The 23,614-nt window shown below is 44.4% G+C and overlaps 1 protein-coding gene across 3 annotated transcripts in view; it reads left to right on the forward strand.

The window, feature by feature from the left end:
* The window catches only part of msrab (methionine sulfoxide reductase Ab), a 51,468-nt gene that overhangs the window by 22,384 nt on the left and 5,470 nt on the right, over positions 1 to 23,614 (forward strand). For all 3 annotated transcript variants that reach the window (XM_088932141.1, XM_088932140.1, XM_088932139.1), the window contains 2 exons: positions 1,167 to 1,271; positions 17,811 to 17,917. In XM_088932141.1, the coding sequence (XP_088788267.1) occupies positions 1,167 to 1,271; positions 17,811 to 17,917 (212 nt within the window). The remainder of the gene's footprint in view (positions 1 to 1,166; positions 1,272 to 17,810; positions 17,918 to 23,614) is intronic.

Below are 23,614 nucleotides of genomic sequence, written 5' to 3' on the forward strand. Positions count from 1 at the left end.
CACAAGTCAGTATCTGGCTCTTTGAAGCAGTGTGATGGAAGCAGCAGGAGGCCTTCCTGGTGTATGTCTGAGAGCTTACTCTGTAGGTGTGGGTGTGTGTACAGTGTGTTTGTGTGGGAGTGTGTGTCGGCATGTGTGAGTGTTGCCCTGCTGACCTTGTGCAGGCTCTTCCCTGAGCATGCCCGTGGGCAGCTTGTCAGAACACAGGGGTCCTTTCAGCCCTAAGCAAGGAGGCTGCCCCCCACAGTGCCTGTTTGCTTTTGGCACTCCTCTCCCTCTAGAAACAGCAGATCTGCTCCCATTCAACCCTAAGGTATTTTAAATATTACTCTTTTGCTTTTTTTCTGCTTAGGTTACAAAGAAGTATGGGCAAATAAGCAAAGGTTGATAAAGGATGACAGCAGAGATAGATCTACTTAGATGATACCCATATGAAATCTTTCATTAGTGAATTTACCATAGGATTATTACACTTTTATCATGTGTGGGTTTGCCTTAGTTTTGCAGTGGTTTCTGAGTGTTTAAACGTGTACTTTACAACACTCTGTAAAGCTACATAGATCATTTGAATTTGCCATGTTGTGCACAGCAGCATTGCCAAGTCCCAAGTGTCCTAAAGCACAGTGATTTCCTCGTTAAACATGTCAGAATCATAGGAAACCACAGAGCAGACACAAAGTGCCTCAGTTATAGCTGATTAACAGTTGGCAATCTCAAAACTAGAAGCACATAAAAAATATGAACTGGCTATTCCACATTCAGAAAAATAACCTACACAAACTAATGTCTCTAGAATTGCCCACGGGTGCAGACGTGCTGAAAGGGTGGAGTGGTGGCTCTGTGGCTAAGGATCCGCGCCTGTGGCTGGAAGGTTGCCGGTTCGTATCCCGCGGCCGGCTGAGGAATCCTACTCCGTTGGGCCCCTGAGCAAGGCCCTTAACCCCAACTGCTTCAGGGGTGCTGTACAATGGCTGACCCTGCGCTCTGACCCTAAGCTTCTCTCCCTGCCTCTGTGCGTCTCGTGGAGAGCAAGTTGGTGTATGTGAAAAGTTGAATTCCTAATGCAAGAAATTGTATGTGGCCAATAAAGTGATCTTATCTTATCTTAAATGCGGTTCGGGGCATTCTGAGGAAAGGGGCTTTACTTTCTGTCTGCTGTTTGGCAGGGCTGACGGGGCACACTGAGGTGGTGCGCGTGGTGTATGATCCACAGGCTGTCAGCTTCGAGGACCTGCTGAAGATCTTCTGGGAGAGCCACAACCCCACAGAAGGTAGGACTGTGCCAGCTTCCCCTTGCTACGCCATCCCGATACTCTACATTTCCTCAACTTTCCCATAGTTCCCTGGACGGGCGTTTGATTCCTCATACCTGTCTTAGTGTGATTTCTGTGTGGTGTACAGCACTTTATTCTGGGTTTTACCATGGCATGCCGATGTAGTGTACTGCAATAGAACGTTTCAGGTTGAACTGCACCTCAGGCAGTGACCAGGCTAGCATGTTATCTACCAAGAAGTTCTGAGACACTGGGGGCATGCAGGATAGATTGCCATTCCTATTCAGAACAGTGAGAAATACATAGAAAATTAAATTCCTGCTGGAGTGCTGTATGTTGACTGGACCTTGAAGTGATCAACAGAAACTGGGAAGAGTTAATCAAAAGTGTGCTATGTCAGTAGCAGAACAGAGTACAGTTAACTACAGTGTTTTCTTATACGTGACACATTCACTCTACTGTGACCGAGCTGCGTATTTCGCTGATCCGCCAGTGACAGAAGAAAAAACGATTAAATATTGAATTACTCTCGCATCTTCCATTCATGTTTGTGTAGCTTTGCATGCAGAAGATCAAGGTGGAAAAAAATGGGTTTGTCTGGATAATTTAAAGGAACTGATCCCAGCTTTGAATTGAAAATGGCTAGGAGTTGACAGAAACGTGATGTGCATTTTAAGAACGCAACTGAAATGAAATATTTCTGTTTGGAAAAGATATAAACTCCCCAGAAACATACATAATACATATTTCTTATTGTACATTTTTAAAAAAGCATAGAGAAATTGGCAGATTAAACACCAGTAAAATAAAGTGAAAGGTTGTAGATAGTGCAGGTCTTCAGTTTCACACTGCTTGGCTTCTGCCCTATTCCGTTTTTGAAATGGTTAAGGCTACGGTGTGAATCGATGCAGAAAAAAGCTTTGATTTGTCTCGACAGCCGTGGATTTCCAAGACCCTTATATATATTTATGTTTCAACAGCGAGGCCTGATTCAGCTAGGGCAAGGCCTGTGTGTGAGGGTAGCTGCAGTCTGGCAGGAGCAGAGAAAGGATTAAGCAGCCAGGTGAAATAGAGAGGCTTGTGCCTGCTGACGCACCAGGCAGAGCAAGGCCACCTGCGGGGGCTGTGCCTCCTCTCCCGCTCTTCTGAGGAGGTGATGTAATGGCATAAAAATTCCATGAGGCTGCCAGCCACTCTGCGCACCCACACAGCACAGACCGGGAGAGTTTGATCAAAGATTCATGAAGCCTGACCCTAGTATCTGCCGATAGGAGCTCTTTGGAACGACGCCGTCTTCGGAACGATGTGCAGAGACTGTGTTGCACACTGCCCCCTGCTGATAAGAGTGAAGCATTTATTTGTTTTGTTTTTTTACTCCCAAGTTTTTTCGTAATCGGCAACACTGCACTGCAGGCTGCCCAGTTGTTGTGTCTTTTGGGCTCATTTCAAATGGATGGGCGTCAGGGAAGGTTCAGAAAACATTCCTCCTGCAGTTCTCTACTTGCAGAGAAACTCCTCTTGAAGTCTGTCGAGGGACTGCATGAGCTCCGGCAGTGCAAAGCTTTATCGTCAGTCTCCCACAAGTCAGTGAGGGGAATTTGGGAAGAATGAAAAAGGTATACAGGTGAAATTAATTTGTATACATACAATGATTTCCAGAGGTAGGATGTAAGACATGGGCACAGAGGCACAGTGGTTAGCATTGATTCAATTTCTGAGGTGCTGTCTGTGTGGAGTTTGTATGTTCTTCCCTTGTTCGCATGGGTTTCCTCCAGGTACTCCGGTTTTCCTCCCACGGTCTAAGGAAATGCCGGAAGGTTAATTGGCTTCTGTAAAAAACTGGCCCTGCTGTGAGCACGTGTATTTGTGTTCCCATGACCCAGAATTGGATGAAGCTATCTCCTGTGTCACGGTTAAGATGGCCAATTCACGCCCTAAAGAGTGACGTGATAGGAGACGGAAGACAGAAGATGTCTCCCTTCTCCTCAAGTCACAGCAAGGAGTGCAACACCCAGGTCCAGCAGCAAACTCCCTGCTCCCTGCTCCGCACCTCACAGGGGGCTGCTTCCTTCGAACCTGACCACCCCCCATCACTCTAGTGGCCAGCACCCCTCCATCCACCACTGCGGAATATTCTGGAAACGAAGAGTCAAATAAAGAAGCGAACGGGTGACTCGAGGAAAAAGAGTCTCGTCCTTTTACTGCCCCTTTTACTGTCTTAGTGTGCAATGCAGTTACTCTAGTCTAGGCACACATGCGGAAACTCCTCCCCTGCGCCCCAGTGGACTCTGGGATCTTGTTGTGTCCGGGGGGTAGAATATTCTCCTTCCTTTCCTCTCTCCCTGCTTCAGCCCACAGCCTACGTTCCTCCATCGCAGGTCCCCAGACCCTGCGCCCTGCCCCCACCTCCCGGCATCTCTCCTCCTCATCCGCAGTGTGCTTCAGAAGCGGAATTAGCAACCCCCCCCAGGCGGGCTGCTCGTCCCGTCCGACGCTCTCCTTTTCATCTGGAACTCGCGCTCCCTGCTGCACGGGATGCCGCTGTCCAGGCGTGTTCAGCCACGCAGGCCTGGCGGCCCACACCCCCGGGATCCCAGAAGGCAGTGTGTGTATGCTTGCGTCCTCCCCCTGACCGGTCAAGCTAGCAGCCATGTTTCTGGCCAGGATGCCTCCTTCGCTGTCAGTAAGAATGCAGAAAAAAGCTCGGTGACATAGCAGATTTTCCTTTACTTCTGTTGGATGAAAGTGAAAAGTTCTTTTGGCTCTTTATTTAAAAGCAGTTATATTGCCAGCATAACACCTTCACTAGGGATACATGTACTGTATAGAGCTGTCATAATCATTTATGGCTGTTGTTGAAAAAGACATACAGCAGTAGGGACATAATGTATGGTTTTGATCATCTTGATCTTTTATGTTTTTTTGGAAAAAATACTTATAATAAAATTATTGCAGTTGTCTAGTGCTTATTATTGTAAAGGAACCTGAAGTTAGGACCACACAGGAAGGTTCCCACACCTATCTGGGGGATACCCAGCAGCTATACTGCACCAGCAGCTCCACTGCACAGGAGATGAGGTGAAAGGTAACACATTGCGTAGAATTAACAGGGAGCTTTAGGTAAGCTGGATTGTACAAATCTGGAGCTGTACTTAGCCAGAGCATCGGGGTTAAACTCCCCTGTTCTTAAGAACAGCTATAGAATCTTTTAAGACCACCATTTTCAAGACTTTGGTTAACATGTCGTCTGAAGAAAGACACCTCCTGCTGGTGGTTTTATCCTGTTACTGGTCCACCAGAAACAGCCTGCTTTTCCTCTGAGGCCTCCAGTCTCAGTGTTGGTCAGGCTCAGGCCTGCTCTTTCTTAGACTGGGAGGCTTGCCGAGATCAAGCTGCAGGACAAGTTAAACAGTTACTGTACATTTTCAACATTAAAAGACTCCGATGTCTCTTTTTATTTCCTTGGAATTTGGAACTGCCAGATGCTAATCAGCGGTGACATCCATGCTTGCAAAGGTTGATCGAGGGCCACGCAGACGTTTTTGTCAGGGTTGCACTGTGCTTTACAGGAAACCGGGCATCAGTTGAAAGAGTGGTGCAGTTCTTCAACACAGACTCACAGGGCACCTGCTCCCAGTGGCAAGAGAAAAGTACTGAGAACCAAGGCAAGGGTTACTGAGTGCTGTCATCTGGGAACCTCTGGCTCAAGCTGTGTGTGGAGTCCAGAGTCCAGCCTGCACTGTGAATGAGCTCCTTTCCTAATTGAGCCACTCAGGATATACCACAGGTTTTCGTGTCACAGATGAAACATGCGCGGGTGTCTGATTCTGCAGCAGCTCTGCATTCTCTAGTAGTATGGGGATCCACAGCTGTGCCAGATCCTGTCACTTTGTCAGGTTCTGTCACATTGTCATGTTCTGCAGCTGTGACAGCTTCTGTAGGGGTGTAAGATCCTGTAGGTGTGCTGGCTTCTGTAGTTTCAGATTCTGCACCTGTGTCAGATTTTGAAGCTGCATTGGGTTCTGTCTGCCTTTATCTAACACAGCTTTCCACATCCCTGATGTGGTTCTCTTCATAAGACCCTAACAAGGGAAAAGTGTTACGGACCTTTTTATTGTGAACAGTTAAAAAAATATATCTTTTAATTAAAAAAATAAATGTAATCATGTTCCACGGCAAAAGGTTGATAGTAGAGTAAACTTTTTAGACCCTTTACATATTTGTGGTGTCCTAGAAATCTGCAAGTTCAAGGGTGCAAAACTGAAACTATGTAGAGTCTGATGCGTATGTAGGGAATGCATGAACAAAAATGTATTGGTTACATTCTGTATCACTGTCAAATTGCATGGTATTGTCACTTATCCCATAGTTGTACTGTTTATACCTTATAAACATAAGAAAAAATAAGGTTCCCAGCATATCTGTCACCATAGTGTGCCCTTGAAATTTATTCCATGCAGTAAAAATTCACTGTGTTCAGAATGGGTTTTACTTATATTGAGTGGTTAGTATTGTTCCCTCGCAGTCCAGGGGCCCTGTGTTTGGGCTCTGGGGTGCTGTCTGTGTGGAGTTTGCATGTTTTCCATGGGCTCACACAGGCTTCACAGTCCAAAGACATGCTGGAAGGTTAATTGGCTTGTGTAAACTTGGCCTTGGTGTGAGTGTGTGCGTGACTGTGTTTGTGTATGCGATGGACTGTCGTCTTGTCCAGGATGTATCCCGCCTTGCTCCTGTTGCTCACCAAGATAGGCTCTGGCTGCTCTGTGGCCCTGTATTAGATTAATCAATTAAAAGATGGATGGATGAAGTCTCACCCTGTGTCCAGCATGGCCCCTAAGTTTTGTTCTGTGCAGTTGAAAAATCACTGGCATTAACTTTATTTAGCCCCTTAACATCTCGAAGATATTCAAATCTCCCATTAGACTGAAACGATTAAGTTCCTTCACTCTGTCTTCATAAACCACACAGTCATATATTTATTTGTTGGTTTTTTTTCCAGAATCGCCAGGATCATTTACAGTTCTCTGAAAAAGTATTCTCCCCCTTTCAGATTTTCAGAGTTGAGAGAGTTTTTACATATTTTGCCACTGAGTGTTATCTGAGCCTGTGGGTGATATGTAAAGGGAGTTCGAGTGAATAAATAACACCAAGGTTTGGTGTTTGTTTCATTTTTTCATAAACTAAATCATCCCTGTGTGAAGCTCTGATAACATTCAGTGGTGAAAATTTTCATGGAACTGCATAACTGAATAGCTGGTACTTTAGTTTTTACCAGCATTGCCTTGATGAGCAATATTGCTTTGTATCTTGAACGGAGGGGAGGGTCTCAGGCTGGCCATTGTGTCTTTATTACACTTAATTTCCTACCACGGTCGCACCCCAGCAAACTTTTCAGGGTTTTATGACCCAGGCTGGTGTTTGTTTGTGTTCCTCGAAGAATGACCTTGACAGTCTCCTCCTTTTCTCCCTGGTCCCAAGAAAGCCTCATTATAATGTGTCACTTCAGATGAGCGGCAGTTGTGACAAATTTAATTTATGTAAATTAATGGCGGCGCGGGCGAAGAGAGCCTGACAGTTGCTCAGAGGCAGCGACAGATTTGTACACGTAGGACTCGGTGGCGGTGATTAGGGAGGCCCCCAGTGACAGGAATATTAATTACCTCTGATGACACAAACAGCCATTAATGTCTTTTTGCACCTTTAAACGAGCGCGTTTGTGGCTCAACAGCAATTAAAAGCCGGCGGAGCTGTGCGGCAACGGATGGCCCTGTTGCCGCGGCCTTTTTTTTTATTGTTGTTGTTGTTGTTGTTGTTGTTGATGTTGTTGTTATCGGTCTACGTGTGTAAATTTTTCCCCTTTTGTGGGATGGAAAAAACACTTCACCCCAGCCCTCTGTGACACGTGCTTCCCTCTGAGGCCTCAGGGCATGTGAGGCCTGGGCCACCACACAGGGCTGCTCATTTGTACAGCAGCTTTATTATTTACTCCAAGTCCCCTTCAGCCCTGAGTCTGAACCAAACTGAAAGATAAGGGCACATTACCACTGTCGGTGCTCCTGAAGGCACTCCGGCAGATACTAGGGCTTTTTGTTGTATTTTCCTCAGGCACGTGTCCTTGGCAAATCAGGACTGTTTTGCAGTCAGTGAAGATCCTTCATTTAACAAAACTCTTAATAAATCGACCATCTTTTCAGCTGGACTGCAGCCACACAGTTTCTGATTCTGCATTCACTGAGAATTAAGTAGAGTCTAATGAACACTGTGCTCCTAATCCAGTGCCTAGTTTAGAGTTTTCTAACTTTGAAAATGTCCAGGTCATAACTCTGAATTAGACTTTCTGTTGTAGGTCATGCCTCATCCTGCTCAACTGGCTATGTGGGTCTCTCCAACCTTGCATATTTCCCTTGATTGGGAATGTTATTCAAGTTTTTCAGGTAAAGGAAAAGTTGGATTTGCACTCCATGGATCTATTAAAAATGAAGACAGTGAATGGCAGCATTTTGTCTGTCCCAGTGCAGTCTAGTCTTCCATTTATGCTTTGAATCTTGTGCTGCTTCTTTCAGTTGGTGTGTATCCTCCTGCTCTGTAGGTGCACAGATAATAACACAGGGGTTCCTGTGGATAGAGTTTGTGGAATCTTTCTGCGCTGTCTTTTAGACCCGTGTGTTCTGGGTGCTGACACTGCAGCGATTAATCATTGCTAATGTCTCTACACTTCATTTTGTCTCCTGTTCTTTGTGAACATACTTACTTGACAAGTGGATCTGAACCCCTACAGACCCCTTCAGCCCCTAGTTTTGGACCAGAAATCTGGCCTCGTCAGAGTGTATTTGGAAAAGGTCATTTTCCAGAGCAGTCATGTTGTTCCCAGTTATTCATGTTCACATGTATCTTTGATGTCCTATGTCTTGGATTTCAAGCCTTTTATTACCTACTAAATCATTCTATTTCTCAAGCCTATATCCTATTTTATTATAGTAACAACTTCTGCAGACAAAAATAGTTTGTTTTCTAGATGCTTATGATGCACTGTTCAGAATTAGGGTGATGCGTGTGTTCTGTAGGTCACAGCAAAATGCTTCCGCGGCTTCTGCATCAGTCTCTTACATAACACAGCTTTATAAATAGCTTACAACAGGCCTCTGCATCTCAGCTAGGCATCACGCAAGTCCATTCCAGGATCTGAGCTTCAGGTCAGGCATGCGCACAAAGAAGGGAAGTAGCACAGTGCATCTGTAATTAGGTTGTGGAATTTTCCCTTGTGTGTGATGTTCTCTCCTAAATACAGGGCTTCATTCTCAAGCTTACGGTTTTGATTCTAGGACTGTTCCTGCAGATATCTCAGCTTTATTAAGGCCGTACTTTCAAGATAAGAAAGATACAGTTAGGGAAATTTGCCTTTTAGAAGTTCATGAGATTGACCTTTGAAACACCAGGTTTTAGAAGTGTAGTTTGTAGAGATTGGTGTACTTAATGTCTAAAATGTACAGGAGGTCTTCCTGCAGATGTGGTTTTGTATCTTGGGAAGTTTAGCTTCAGGACTGTTGCATTGCAGCGTAGATGTTTGCAAGAACTTTTTTCCTTCTTAGGCGGCTCGTTCAGAAACGCTGACAGCGCGGGAGTCTGTCTGGGGTCATGAAAACGGAGAAGCGAAAAGCTGGATTGTGAAATCAATTTGGGAAATGGCAGAGAGAGAATTTAGAAGGAGATTTTGAAAAGCAAAGACACAGTAGTTGAGTTTTTTTTTTGTGCAAGATTTAATCTGTGGTTGCTGTAAGAATGGAGAAGGGTTTGGGGCTACTTAAGATATGAAGCCTTACTGTACAGTGAATAGAAACACATTTGTCTGTGAGTGCATTCAGAATAGAATCACGTAGCTGTGCACATCTGAGCCCGTCTTGTTTCAGGCAAATCTGATCAGTAGTTATGGAACGGGTACTTCTGGAACTCTTTGACATTGTTGAAGGCTGCTGTTAAAGAGGTGTAATCCTTAGCTTGACGTGCTAACGGGATAAGAGCTTTGCTGCCAAAGATGCTGGCATCATTGACTAGAAACATGTCATGGAATGGTGAGAAGTGAGCAACATTAAGCATAATTAAAACAGGATAAAATATCCACTAACAGCCAGCTGCTTTTACACTGCTTTTTCCTCAGTCTTGTGTGTACCCTTCAGCACATGAGACATGATGTTTCATATTGTTTAGATGAATTTACTTAGGGTGGCATGGTGGCGCAGTCATTTGCAATTACTGTTGCGCAGCACTGGAAGCCTGGGTTCAATTCCAGAGGTGTTGTCTTTGTGGAGTTTGCATGTTCTCCCTATGTTCGTGAGGGTTTCTTCTGGGTGCTCTGGTTTCCTCCCACAGCCCAAAGACATATTGGTAGGTTCAATGGCTTGTAGGAAGATTGGCCCTGGTGTGAGGATGTGCGTGTTTGTGTTTGTGGGTATCGAGGGTGCAAGCCTGGCACCCATTGCTTGCTGGGATAGGCTTCAGCTCCCCGGTGACCATGTACTGAATAAAGTCATTCGAAAATAGATGGAAAGATATTTTAGCTGTGAATGTCGTTCCCACGACAGCTGTTAATACTGATTCCAGACCTTTATCTCTCGTTCTTATGCATCTTTGTGAATTCAAAGTTAACTTTAAACTGCACAGCAAGACACTGGTTTGTGTAAAATGTTGTACAGGAGGCCTGCTTGCAGGAGGAGACATCCTCTCCATGATATTCCCTCATTGTGCGGACCAACACCCATCGGTTTTAAATCAAAGTCAGCTGGTATTCTGTGAAATTACCCCGTGATAGTTAATTGTGTTCCCCCAAATAGCGAAGAAACAGAGAGATCAAAACTTGCTAGTAACAAATCTCCATAACTGAAACCTGCAGTATCCTTCAGCAGTATCGTTCTGCTTCAGTATCCTTCTTCTTATCCTTCTGCTAACATCACAGGATCATTAATAAAAAGGTCCTGTTGGCGTCCGTTTGTTTGCGGTGGGACTTATGTCATTGAATTAAACTCGGTCAAGGTGAAATAAACCTGGCTATCATTTGGCAGCTTCAAAGAATTCAAATTTACCATGAATCAAACGTCCACAAGGCGAGAGGAAGGCTCACCAGCTTGTGACAGTTTTGCTATGCGTGACCCTCTTAACCGCTCGTCGAGAAGGGACATAAAGAAAAAAACCACATGGGCGCAGACCAAATGCCTTTGTGCCCTTGACATGTTTTAAAGTGTTGTTTTTAAAACCCCCCTTTAAAAGACACTGCCCAGTAAAAGGACTGTCTCGTGGCCAGTTCACCCATTTTTAAGAAACCAGAATGTATTCGAGATTCAACTGGGTCACAAATCTGTTGATTTCCATATCTCATCTACAGCACCCTCCCTCCGCCTGTTTCCTCTTTGCTGTTTCAAAGCATCCAGTCTCTCCTTTAATCTGATTAAATTCTTCCCATTTCAACTCTTTTCTGTGTTCAGCTGAGAACCCCCCCCCCCCCCCCTTTTTTCCGTTCGGTGCTTTTTGGGGGGAGTGAACCTGGAGTTTCTGAGAGCAGAAGACGAGAGCAGGAGAAAACGAGAAGCAGGAGCAAAAGCCGAAAAGACCGAGAAACAGGCTAGACGGAGCCATCAGGAGCAAGAGCAGCCTTCAGCGATTGTCACTGCCGATCAGCGTCCTCTCCTTCCCCAAGGCCCGATCCCTCAGAGAATATCTGTTTGGGAAACATGGGCAGGATTAGTGCATTTCCCTGAACTCTTACATAATGTTGGAGAGGAGATTGCAGTGGGTGATGGGGGCTGGGGGCTTACAATGAGGGGAGGACAGTAAAAATGTGGGACCAAACTGTCCTGCTTGTGTCCTCTGCTACTCTCATGGGTGGGCAGATCTGGCGTCTTGGGACAGCTGCTCCATCTCTTCCTACCCCTCCCCTCCCTAAACTCCCCCACCTCCCAGAAGGTTTCCTGTGCTGCAGAAATCTTCACATCCTGATACAGCAGCTCTCTCCAGGGGTCTAGTTTTCTCCGGTCCAGTCTCCAGCGCTTTTATACATCTTTTATATGTCAAGAAAAATATATTTGGTTTCCTTCCTCATAGGTAATTCCTCCCCTACCCAGTAAGGCAATGCAGAAGGATTATTTTGGATGGGAGAGCTGTGGAGATGGGGGGTAGTCCAGATTGTTTACTAGGACAACGTGATATTGCCGGCAGAATACTTTACCACTTTACCACTCGGTTGTCTGTTCAGTGCAGAAGTCTAAATATTATGCTAAGGGAAAACATGAGCACCCTGTGTCCTTCCAGGACCACAGTTGTCCACTAGCAACTTTAATGAATAAGTTGATTGCTGAATCTTGTGTTTTTATAAAATGGTGGCTGAGGGTGACCTAGGAAACCCTGATAGATTGTGGTTTTACGGGACCAGGATTGGTGTAGTTCTGTACTACTTTAGTAAAGTATTAAGGTGGTGTAGATTAATGTGACATCTGAACTGCACCCTTCCCAGTGCTGAAGGAAACATGAATTTGAGGACTGCTTGTTCTTGTGCTTGTTCTAAAGGAAGCAGTAGTAACCTAGTTTGAATATGGAAAGGAGATCTATAAATTGTGCACTCCCATTCCTATTTGCACGATAGCTTTGACTACTTTAGTCTACAATTTCCACTCGAGCAGAAATGGATTCCAGAATAATGGAAGCTAGTTGTTTTAGCACCTTGAGGTTTTCTTACCAGATGCTGTCCAGTTCAACATCTAGTTCCTGCCATTCATTCTGTGGAATTCTAATCTTGAACCTCCATGTCCTCCAACAAATGGACAATATGGGGAATGCATTTAAAACCAGAAATATTGAGGCAATGTGGAACAACCTACTTAGCCATGTTGAAGATGCCGATACCCTAGGTGCTTTCAAGAAACAGCTGGAGAAAATCCTCAGGTCAATCCATGCTACCTAACAGGATACATGGGCCTCCTCTCGCTTGTAGCCTTTCATATGTTCTCATGTTCTGTCCTTCAGATGAGTCTGCGAACTGCAGTCAGGCTGCTGGCGATTCTGCTGGAGCAGTTGTTGATGTTGGAGTTTGCCCTCTGGTCTCTTCGAGTCGCTGAGGATAAAAGGGTCTGCTAGATGACTTGGAAAATCAGAATGAACCATCCGCCTTTATGCTTCTCCCAAGTCATTTTTGATAACTCCAAATGAAAAACTGCTTAGGCATTAAAAAGAATAAATCAAGCACTCAGCCAACCTGCTAATTGTAAGTGACATGCCCAGATCCTGGTGGCGTTTTTTTCATCAGGGAGAACATTGTGGTACAGTAGGGTTTGTAATGTCTTTTTGGAAGGCAGGTTTAAGTTTTGATTTAATTCAGTAATGAATCAGAAAGAAGCCCATTTTTGTTTTTTGCGGAGGAGCGTGTGTTGAACTCCAGGCGGGCTGTCTAGAAAATGCACTGGGAACAAACAGCTGTTCACCGTAAGGTCCTTGCCTGAGTGCTGTGAGATCTGGGTTGGGCTTAACGTGACCAGTGTGTCCTTGACTTGCTGAACAGCAGCACGGCTCCTGTGAGCCTGCTGCGCTGTCAGTGATTGTTGTCTCACTCCTCCATCTGATATTGACTGTCATTAAGGCTCTGTGGTCTTGGGGAGGAGAGCTCTGATGGTACAGTTTGGAGGATGGTGTGTGCAATGTTCATCCCTCTCGTGCTGCGTGAATTGGAATGGTATGAAAAGAATAATACTTGATGCAAATGAGAAAACCTAGTATATACAAATGTCATATTTTTAAATGTCAAAGGTCTTATTTCCCCTGTGGCATAGTATTGGCCTCTTTATACTGCTGCTGCCAGTTTGGCTGTTGAGAGTGTTCAGTAAACTTGTAATACACCTCATTGGTATAAAAGGACATAGCGAAATGACAATAACGTGGTTATTGATGGTATGAAATAACATAGCGAATAAGCTTTGCATCAGATACCATACTCTAGTCTGCTACTATGTGCTCTAGAAACATGTTATCTTTCACTGCACTGAAGAAGACATGTGTAGAAGGCCTTTTTTGCTTTGGAAATGTCTTGGTTGTTGGAAAGGCAGAAATATACCGTGGTAAACTTTCAGAGGAGTTGGCTGCAGTCTCTGAGTTGTGACTGTGTCCAGTCGATGGCTCCTTCTTCAGGGCTTTTTTGATGACTGTATTGCAGTGTTAGGTCCTCAACACTGGACAGAGGCTTCGCAAGGCTAAGATATGTAAATATTCATGAAGGCCCAGATGTCTGAGTGTAATGTGTTGTGGGTTTAGATAGCACATCTCACCAGCAGTACCATGCAGTACAAGTTGCAGTCTGCAGATTGTGTGCCATGAACATACTGTACGGTCTTAAATGTGTTTACGATTGCTAGGTTTTAAGATCGGTTACTTAATTCCTCTGCTTTCCCCTTGATCAAACTCCTGTGGTAACAGTGGCAGCAAAAAGGTGGACCCTGCACCAAATCAATTTGCACTTTATCGTCTAAATGGAGGTACTGTGCATTAAAATTTAATTTGACAGTGCAGGGCTTTCGGTTTTTCCTTTCGTCGTAGTGCGTTATTCTAAAATTGTGTTCTATTTCTTATTCAGCCTTTTTTCCATTTTTCGGCCTTTGCAGTTTTAGATCATAGTGCAGTTTTTCAAACGGGGCTGAATGTGTTTGCAGCTGTCTGAAAGCGTTTCAAGCAGGCTGTATTAAAGGCCTTATATCAGAACACCGTGTTCAGGTTTGACCCTTTAGGGCCCTTTTGTTTTCGTATCCAAAAAGTGCTCATCCATCCATCCATCCATTTTCTAAGCCACGTTATCCAATTCAGTGTCTCGAAGGAGCTGGAGCCTAATCCCAGCAAGCAGTGAGTGCAAAGTAGGACATGCCCTGGATGTGACTCCTGTCCATCACAGGACACACTCACAGACACGGATGCAGACACTCACACCAGAGCCAGTTTTCCCAGAAGCCAATTAACCAACCAGTGTGTCTTTGGACTGTGGGAGGAAACAGAAGCACACAGAGGAGAACATACATACTCCATGCAGACAACACTCCAGGAATTGAACTCGGGGACAGATACATTTTATGAGGTTTTTGAGTGGCACCTTTGGCTCTCTGGGGTGCTTACCACTGTACTTCCATGCTGCCTGAGTAGTACGCATATATTCTAAAAATGTTCCCTTTGATAAACAAAAAGCTCCAAAAAGTTTTCGTTCTTAAAAATATTTACAGGCAGTGGGACGTAGACGTTCCCACAGGTTTCTCTCTGCACCTGTTGTTCGTGGGATGAATGGTATGACATTAAATAATTGTTTTATATGAGTTGCTTATATATTGTTTTCCTGCATACATAAAATTATCACTTTTAGAGCTTTTGAAGTATGAGGAGAGAAATAAGTTCACAAAAATGGAAATAATGACACAAGTTTAGTGCAGTATTTTACAGATGTGGTGAAACTCTAAAACAGTAAGCAGTTCTTTTTTATCTATGCAAAGGAAAACATTGCACAGTTTACACCTTCGGTGTGGCTGAGGAATATTTTTTTGCATTTTTCATTTCCCAGTTTTACCTGCACCTCACTCTCTTTCCACTTTCTCTGAGAAGTTTAAAGGATGGTGTCAAAATCACCTTTCCCTTCAGCGAGATTTCTGGAATGCAATTTAATTTTAAGGAAAAAAAAACATAATTTGATTTTATTCGTGCCTGGGACTCTGATCTCCACTGTATATCAAAGGATATTTGTTAAATTTGTCTGCAAATATATATATTTTTAAGAATTTCTAACTTTATATTTCATACAGAAACATGTTTGATACTGTAGGTATGGAGTTGCACTGTGCAACAGCTGAATCCTAACCTTCATAAAATAACCTGGTTTTGTTTTAGGAAATACACAAATTCCCCCCCAAGCTTTTGTTAATACCAGTGTTTTTTGAGTACGTAGGGACATCATTTGAAGATGTGAATTTAGATTACAGTAAAAGCTAGAAAAAAGCAACATTGTTTTGAACCCACCCTGCAAAAAGTCCAAAATATAAACCTTTAATAGAAAAAAACTCTATAGAAATCTAGTTATGGAATAGTTCGGTTCTGTGGTGGTTAGTGGTGTCCTGCTTCTGATTCCAGACTGGGGCACCTCCTGTGTGGAGTTTGCATGTTCTCTTGGGGTGCTAGTGAGATTAATTGACGTCTTTGAATTGTGCCTGATGGCTTGTGTGTATACGCTATATACAATACAATATACATGTGTGTGTGCTCCAGGGAGTGGTCATTCTTCACACTTTTTGCTTAAAGTATTAGCTTGGTGCATTTGCTTTTTGGGAAATAATGGATGGATGGTTTTCTAGTTATTTTCAGTAAACACTGGAACTCCAGTCCACAAAGCCCTTAGTCCAAACCAGGTTTTACAGGCCTATTTAAATCATCGGCCCCTTAAAAGATGGGAACAACACTTGAGCAGTAAATAGGTGAACGTTGAATGAAGAGCTACAGACTCACAGGTTCTATAGAACGTCAGCCTGAAAAGTAGGATGTTACCATGAAATGATTAGATCAGAAAAAATATTACTGTAGTACTCAAATTTGTCATGTTTTTTTCTAGACCTGTAGATGGCTGGACTGTCATAATTTATGGAATTATATACTGATAACTTCACTTTACCTTCATATTTCACTTTCTTGCTGTTATACCTAAAACAGTACTTTTATTAGTGACAGCGCACTCCTAGACCATTAGGCAAGAGCAGGTTAAAGTGCTGCCCCTCCCCCCTTGGTGGGGGGGGCTGGCACTTATGAATAATTAATGAAGAGTTGGGTGGTGCTCGTTAATAATTCATGGCCCCTCTGATGGCGCAGCAGGATGAAGTATTTGAAAAGGGGTCTTTCCCCTTTGAAGATGGGCAGCACAGCACAGAAGAGGGAGAGATTTATGTGAGGAGAAGGGGTGAAAATGTCTCTGAGGAAAGCTTGTGACGTTTTGTATCGTGTGTCATAATGGTTACTGGATGGTTGTTGTGATGTCTTATGGGAGTCTTGCCCTTTCTGTCACTCTCTACCAAATTTCAAATCACCAGTTCTCTTAATGAATTACTCTGCTGTTGTTTATGACTTGACTTTGCTGCTACAGACTCAAGAGACCTGCACACCTCCTTAGACACACTCATCAGTCAGAACAGGTCCTCTTGGTCACCTGTGACCGGGGCTCAGACCCACAACATCATGACCACAGGGCTCAGTCTGCTCTTTGAGCAGCCTGCTGCGTCACTGGGAGCCTCCTTCCTCCTGCACTTTCGTTTGAAACGTTTTACCTTGTGATTCGTGCGGCGCTGTCATGCTGATTGTTAGATGGCGCTGTCACGTGTTTGACAGAAAGGTAGTGATGTCACATCTTTGTTAGGAAGATGTTGATGTCACATGTTTGATTCAAAGCCAGTGATGTCACCCACTCGGAGCGAGTCATTGAAGCTCCATTTCAAATTTCTTTGAATGGTATCTGATGCAAAGCATTGCTTTGAAAGCCCTCTTCTCCTAAATTCAATGAAGTCATGAATCAGCGGGTATTAGTTCTAGAGCATGGTTGTATTCTCTTACATAAGTACGGAAGGGTCTTTCGCTTCTCATTCCTGCCCTAACAGTTTTGTTGGATCACTCCGATTAAAACATCCCTAGGGTTATCATGAACTGCCAGTCTCAGTCTGCACGAGACCTCATGTGTACCAGATCACGACTTGCACATTTTGAAGAGGCCTGACATCTGTGTAACTTAGATGAGCAACAGCCAGCACAGTTCAGAAACGTAGCCATGCTGGGTTTCACCAGTCTTTCTCCGACCTTGATCGCAGCGAACCTAGTCTCTTCCTCCCCCCAGCCAGGTCACGCGAGGTCAGTGTCCCAGGCAGTTTTGTTGACAATTTGCAGCAAAGGTGAATGGACTCCAGACACCGCAGGGACAGTTCGTCGGGGACAATGACAAGCATCTGCTGCCCCCGATGAATGAGATCTTTGTGGCTGTCAGTCGTTTGATGGATGTAATTGAAGATGGCCATCAGGCTCTGCACAGAATGGGATTAGCCTTGAGCCCCATCTGGGGTGGGTGTTTTAAAGCACAAAGTGTGTTTGCTGTAGGTGCTTTCGCACTAGACAACACAGGTTTAGATCTGTACAGAATAGAGGAGTTTAGGTATCTCCAGAAAGAGAGTAATAAATAGACTGTAATGCAAACACATTATGTTGTTTTATGTGCACGATGAAGTGGCCTGGCTGAGAAAATCAGCAGTGGTCAGTAGGAGTGTTGAGGAATAGCTGCTCCTGAGAAGTCCCACTCCGGAGCAGTCCTGGGGTGTCCCCGTAGCTGGTTCCCTCACCAGGCTGAGAAGAGCAGGTGGAAGATGGAAGGAGTGAGAGCCACCACTGGGAACACAGGAGAGGTGCGAGTGTGGTGCCAGCTGGTGCCCAGCTAGGCCGGGGCTCTGCTGTCCTGCAGAGCGCCAGGCCCTGACCCCTGCGCTGTGTGTGTTCTCCATGCAGGAATGCGGCAGGGGAATGACGTTGGCACTCAGTACCGCTCCGCCATCTGCACTTACACCCCCCAGCAGATGCAGGAGGCGCTGCGGACCAAAGAAGCCTATCAACGGGTAAGGGCTTTCACTTTAAATTATAGGCTCCCTGAAACCAAGGTGAAGGGGGCTCAACTTAGGTAGTCTCTGTCTGGGTACACCTTTACCAAGCAGGCCTCAGTGTGGCCTGTTAAGCTTTCTTGACCTCACAGGACTGTGAGCCCTGACCAACACGTTTTTGGTCTTTGCTTATTGAGGTGAGGTATTTCAGTCATTTGTGGTTATTTGCACATTTCGTGTTTTTTAAAGAATTTGCTCAGAAGTCTCGGGGACTTTTTGTGTACACAGTGCTCCAGCCCCTGCAAAACTGACAGGCACTGAGGGAAGTAGCTCATTTTTCCTCTTGCTCCTTCAGCCAAATCTTGACAATCTGTCCACTTCAGATTCATACAGAGCACATAAATGACCGATCCATCTCACAGCCGCGCCAGTGCGTATAGCTGCTTATTCAAAGACAGCAGGACACTGATAGAAAAGGATAAGTGAACCCACTTTTGCAGGCTGCGCCTATAGATTACTGCACTTATATTTCTGTTGTTTAACTCCCTCCTGACAAAGACGATGGGGTAATAGGATTCTGAGTCTTAGATTGCCATGGAAACTGGCTGCGTGTGGGGTCACAGGTCAGGGGGCAGGTGCAGGCTGTCCGGTTGCCATGGCAATTAGCGTCACGCCCCAGCCTTGGCCTTGGCGAGGGGTCACAGGGTCAGGCTGGGAGCCAGCTGGAGTGAGAGCCGCAATCAGAGCATGTAATAAAACCGACAGACTGTGAACCTCTGCCAGGTTGATAACACTGCTGCCTTCACTGCTTGCCCAGCACTTCCCGAGCTGCTAGAAGTGCTGACTAAGTCCCTGCCTTATATATACAGCAGCACAAACCTCCGTGATTAGTTCCCAAATTAGATTTTTCTATTGCACTATGATAATTAGGAGGGAAGTAACTGTACACTGTAGTTACCGCATAAAAGCTCTAACAATAGTCATGCTGGACTCTATTACCTGAGATAATCTTCATTTGCAAAGATCAGGTGTTTCAGGCTAGATACCATTTATTACCAAACACAAAAGACCAATCGAGTAAAACTGGATTCTTTTGAACATGGGTTTTAATTATTTTCTCTAATTTACTTTACGGCACTGGGGGGCAAAATGCACTTTGCACAGTTGTGCAGTCAAGGAAGACTAATAAAAAAAACTTTCCAGGAGATTCTGGTTTTTGTTTTTCTCCTGCTTTTTATATTCTTACACAGTGACGAACCTGAAGAAGAGGCCAGGTGGACCTTATTGTACTGGTTGTTAGTGGCTTATTGCTCTGACAGTGTCATCCCTCCACTCTGTGCACTGAAGGATGCTTATTTTGGAAAACCTGTACTTAGAATCTCTGTAACAGCCTGTAACTGGATTGTCTTGGGCAGGAACCCCATGCCAAGAACCTGAAAGAGCCAAAAAAAAAAAGGCAAACACCTTTTTAATGGCAGCCATATTGATAAAACAGCCAGCAGTAGTTGTGAATAATGCCGAAGCTTCCAAATGACGAAAATCTGACTTCATGCTGAAACACAAGGTCCCCACAGTGAATACTAGGGTCTAAAAGAAGATATATTCAACTTTAAAGAACCAGTAGTGAGAGGTGACTGGTAACAATGACACAGATACATCATAACAGTTTGCAGCATGCTGTTTCTGTTTGTTTGGTAGATTGCTTATTGAACATTTTACTGTATACAGTAAATATACTGTATAATACATCTTGCACTACTTGGATTTATAACTTAATCTCTTGCATTATTAGTGGCTTTCTGTAGGTTGTTTTTACTTAAGTAATGAGTTTATTAATGTTTGATTTTAGTTTTATTAATTTATTAGAATTTTCTCATACCATTAATTTCACATTAGGTATCAGATTAGGTTAAGTAATATTTTGTGTAGTGTTTTGTATTTCAAGTAGGGAGCTGCGTCAGCATGCGTAGGCTGCAAAGGAACAAGTAAAGATTTATTCCCTGCTGAAAAGAGAAGAAAAGAAACACACACTGTTTCAGCTGTGGAGCCTTCTTAGGGTGAAGAACATTGTGTTAAGTATTTGCCCTGTTTGAGAATCAGCACTGCTTCATTGAACTCTTTCAGCAATACAAAGCCTTACCAGCTTTTCAATGTATGTTTCTTAGATGGGGGCCAAAATCAGTGCTCGGTTATCGTGAGGAAACAGAGGAATAACGAATATTATTAGTGTACCGATGTCGAGTGTGAGCACAGTCTCGGACAGCCACAGCTTCTCAACTGGGGTGGGAGTTGTTTCTTGCATTGCCCTGTCTAAGCACCCTTTGTCAGACAGGGATTCTAGAACCCCATTCACAGTGGTCCTGGTTTTTACTGAAGTCTCCCGGCTCTCAGACAGGGATTCTAGAACACCATTCACAGTGGTCCTGGTTTTTACTGAAGTCTCCCAGCTCTCAGACAGGGATTCTAGAACCCCATTCACAGTGGTCCTGGTTTTTACTGAAGTCTCCCAGCTCTCAGACAGGGATTCTAGAACCCCATTCACAATTGCCTTCATTTTTACTGTACTTAAATTTCCTACGTCTCAATCAGATCTAGAACACAATTCTCCAGACCCCTCACTTTTCCTGTGGCATCTGCAGTCCTCAGGCTGATTCAGAGCCTCAGCGTATCAGACAGCACAGGCACAGGCCACCAAGGAGAGTCTGCCAGAACCGTTGAGGTGTATACTGACCTGACTTGACAAAAACCCTCTGCTGACTTACAGGAATATGCATCAAACCTCTACGGCGCAGCTGGCCCTTCTTCCTGAACAAGTTATCTAGGGTTCTGGGCAAATCAAAACAAAAAAATGTTTTTTCATTGAGAAGTCCCTCATTGCAGTTTTGGATGCAACCTGTGTCCTACTAAAAATAATCAGGCTCATGAGGAGAAACAATATCCTGCAGGTTTTTGTGAAATTAGCTACTACTTGTTCCATCATAAGAATTTTATTTGTATAGTGCTTTTCATCTGAAAGAATCTCAAAGAACATATAGGAGGGGGCCTACGTGACACACAGCAGCCATTCTGCATCAGTAGCCCCATTGTAGAACAGTCAGGTGGAGAAGTAAGAAACTACATCATCAGCTGATTTAAAGGGGAGCTTTAGAAAGGCCAGACTGCACAAGTCCACAGTGAAATTTAACCAGAGCGCCAGAGTTAACATCCCTGCGCTTATAATCAGTGCTATGGAATCTTTAATGACCATAGTTAAACACCTTGTCTAAAGGAGAACACCTACAGCCCTGGCAACAATGCTGGGTCATTGCTTTAGAAATTCTGATCCAGAAGAAGGAGCGCCCCCTACTGGCCTACTGGTCCACCAACACCACTTACTGCAGCATGTTGATTTTCTCTAGGCTCCCATCCTAGTGTTGACCAGGCCCAGCTTTGGTAAGCATTTGGGTTCAACCAAATCAGGTTGGAAGGTGGTAACACCTCTGTCATCTGACCAGAAATGAAAAAAAAAGTTATGTTCAAAATCTTGATCATTCTAACATTCTTTGGTCTGTGTTAGATTGGTACATGTACATTGAAGAAAAAACTCTCCTGGTTTGTTTTGCCTACCATTTTCCTACTATCTGTATTTCAGCAGCATGAACAGCATATTCATGTCCATCCATCCGTTTTCTAAACACTTCTTCTAGTTCAGGGTACAGGGGACCAGAGCCTATCCCAGCAAGCAACAAGAGCAAGGCAGGATACACCCCGGACAGGACAACCGTTCATCGAAGGGCACACACACACACACACACACACACACACACACACACACACACACAGAGCCAGTTTCCCAAGTTTCCCAAGAAGCCAATTAACCTACTAGTTCATCGTTAGACTGTTGGAGGAAACCCAGGTGAGCATAGAGAATCAAAAACCAGGGCCCCAAGGCAGCAATACTCACCACCACACCACCATGCCACCCTCTGCGCATTCATGTATACATGAATATGAATTATCTTTATCTGCTTCTTTTCTTTAGAAAGTAGAGCTGTCTAGACTTCTAATTCCACATTGTTTATGGAACATATATATATACGCACAGCACAATTAGACAGTTCTGGTTTCTAGCACTTGAAACTGCCAGAGCTAATTAATAGTTGCATTCCCATAATTCCTAGCAACTTTTTTACGACCCCACCATCCTGAAAGATGTTCCTTTCTGGAAGTGCCACTGCTGGGAAGTGCGCTATCATTCTAATGGTTTCTGAGTTGTAAATACTTATTAAAGATCAAGCCTTTATCTTTGTCAAGCTGCCTCCAAAGACAAAGAGTCAGGGACAGAGTCATATTCCTGCTTCCCTTGTAGGAAAACTGCTTTTCTTTCTCTGGTAAAGGCCAAGCCTCTGCATAACAGCTCACCAGAAAGAAAAACACTATGATACTTTGCGCAGAGCTGTCAATTTCTTAACTTTAACAAAGCACTGAATTAAAAGCGGTTTTGAAGAAAGCTAAATATGATAATAAGGAAATTTCTAGAACATCAAAGGGTTTGAGTCTTTTTTTAATGCGGTGGAATGAACTGAGCCGCAGTTTCTCCAGAGGGGTGGAGACTGGGGAGGGAGGGGGAGTGGGGGTTTGGGGGGAGAGGAGGGGAGGGGTGGTGGTGTGTGGAACAATGGCTTATCAGCAAGCAGAGTTAATTCTCCTTCTGTGGGGCTGGCAGTGTGTGCTGGCTGATAAGGCCGTTCTGCTTAATTAGCCAGGCAAAAGAAAGGAAGAAGACGAGGTCTCCAGAAAGACCCCGAGCACCAGAAACATAGCTCCACTCTCCAAATGCGGAGAGAGGGAGATTAGACTACCCCATCCCCGGCCACCATTCAAAAGGCAGCGTCTTTTGCAAACCGGGCTGGGCATGTAAAAAAAGAAAAATGAGCCTTCAGCATTTCTTTAAAGCTGCCAGTTCATTAAACCCCAGCCCGTGGCGAGACAGGAAGCCAGCCTTTGTAAGCAGGGGAAGACAGCGATGAGGAGAGGGCTTGCTGGCAGACCGTCTCCACGTGACATTCTCTGTGAGGCTGAAGCAAGAGCTGGAGAGGCACTGTGCTCCTGTTCCAACATCCCTAAATCGACCTCTCCCCACCCTGCGCCCAGTCACACCAGCACCCGGCAGGACCGCACCCCTTTCACAATGTAGGCACCCTCCTGACTGATCTCCACATCGGATGCGGTCAACTTAAAGGAAAAATATAGGACCGGGCTTTTTTCTTTTGATGTGGTCAGACACGCACATTTTAAAACACAAAAAAAGAAGACATTTGCTTTTCCTCTGTCATTGGTATACACTGCTGGTTGGAATAATTCCACTCACATGACATTTAGCACTGTTGTTCTGGTTTCATTTTTTTTTCTAGTTGTAACTTTTCCTCCGTAGTCATTGGACGAATGTCGCTGGGGCTGTACAGGATGTTAGAAATCTCCGCAAGGGCCTAGCCGATGTTAACGTGGAATAATTTAGCACTGTGACCGAGGAACAGATGCTGCTTTCTTTTTTGTAAAGATGGCTCTGCCTGGGACTTCTCAGCAGATCCCGCACGTTCCTCGATAATTTAATTCTCGTGCAGGAATTATTAGTTCAGATTGAGGCCATAAGGATCATTCCAGAGACCTGATCGAAGAAAAAGCTCTCATGAGAACAGTTTTCTCCCATTTTGCTTTATTAGTGTTAGGAAACAA

This window comes from Atractosteus spatula, chromosome 14 (genome assembly GCF_055471065.1).
Source record: "Atractosteus spatula isolate fAtrSpa1 chromosome 14, fAtrSpa1.hap1, whole genome shotgun sequence".
Lineage (NCBI taxonomy): Eukaryota > Metazoa > Chordata > Actinopteri > Semionotiformes > Lepisosteidae > Atractosteus > Atractosteus spatula.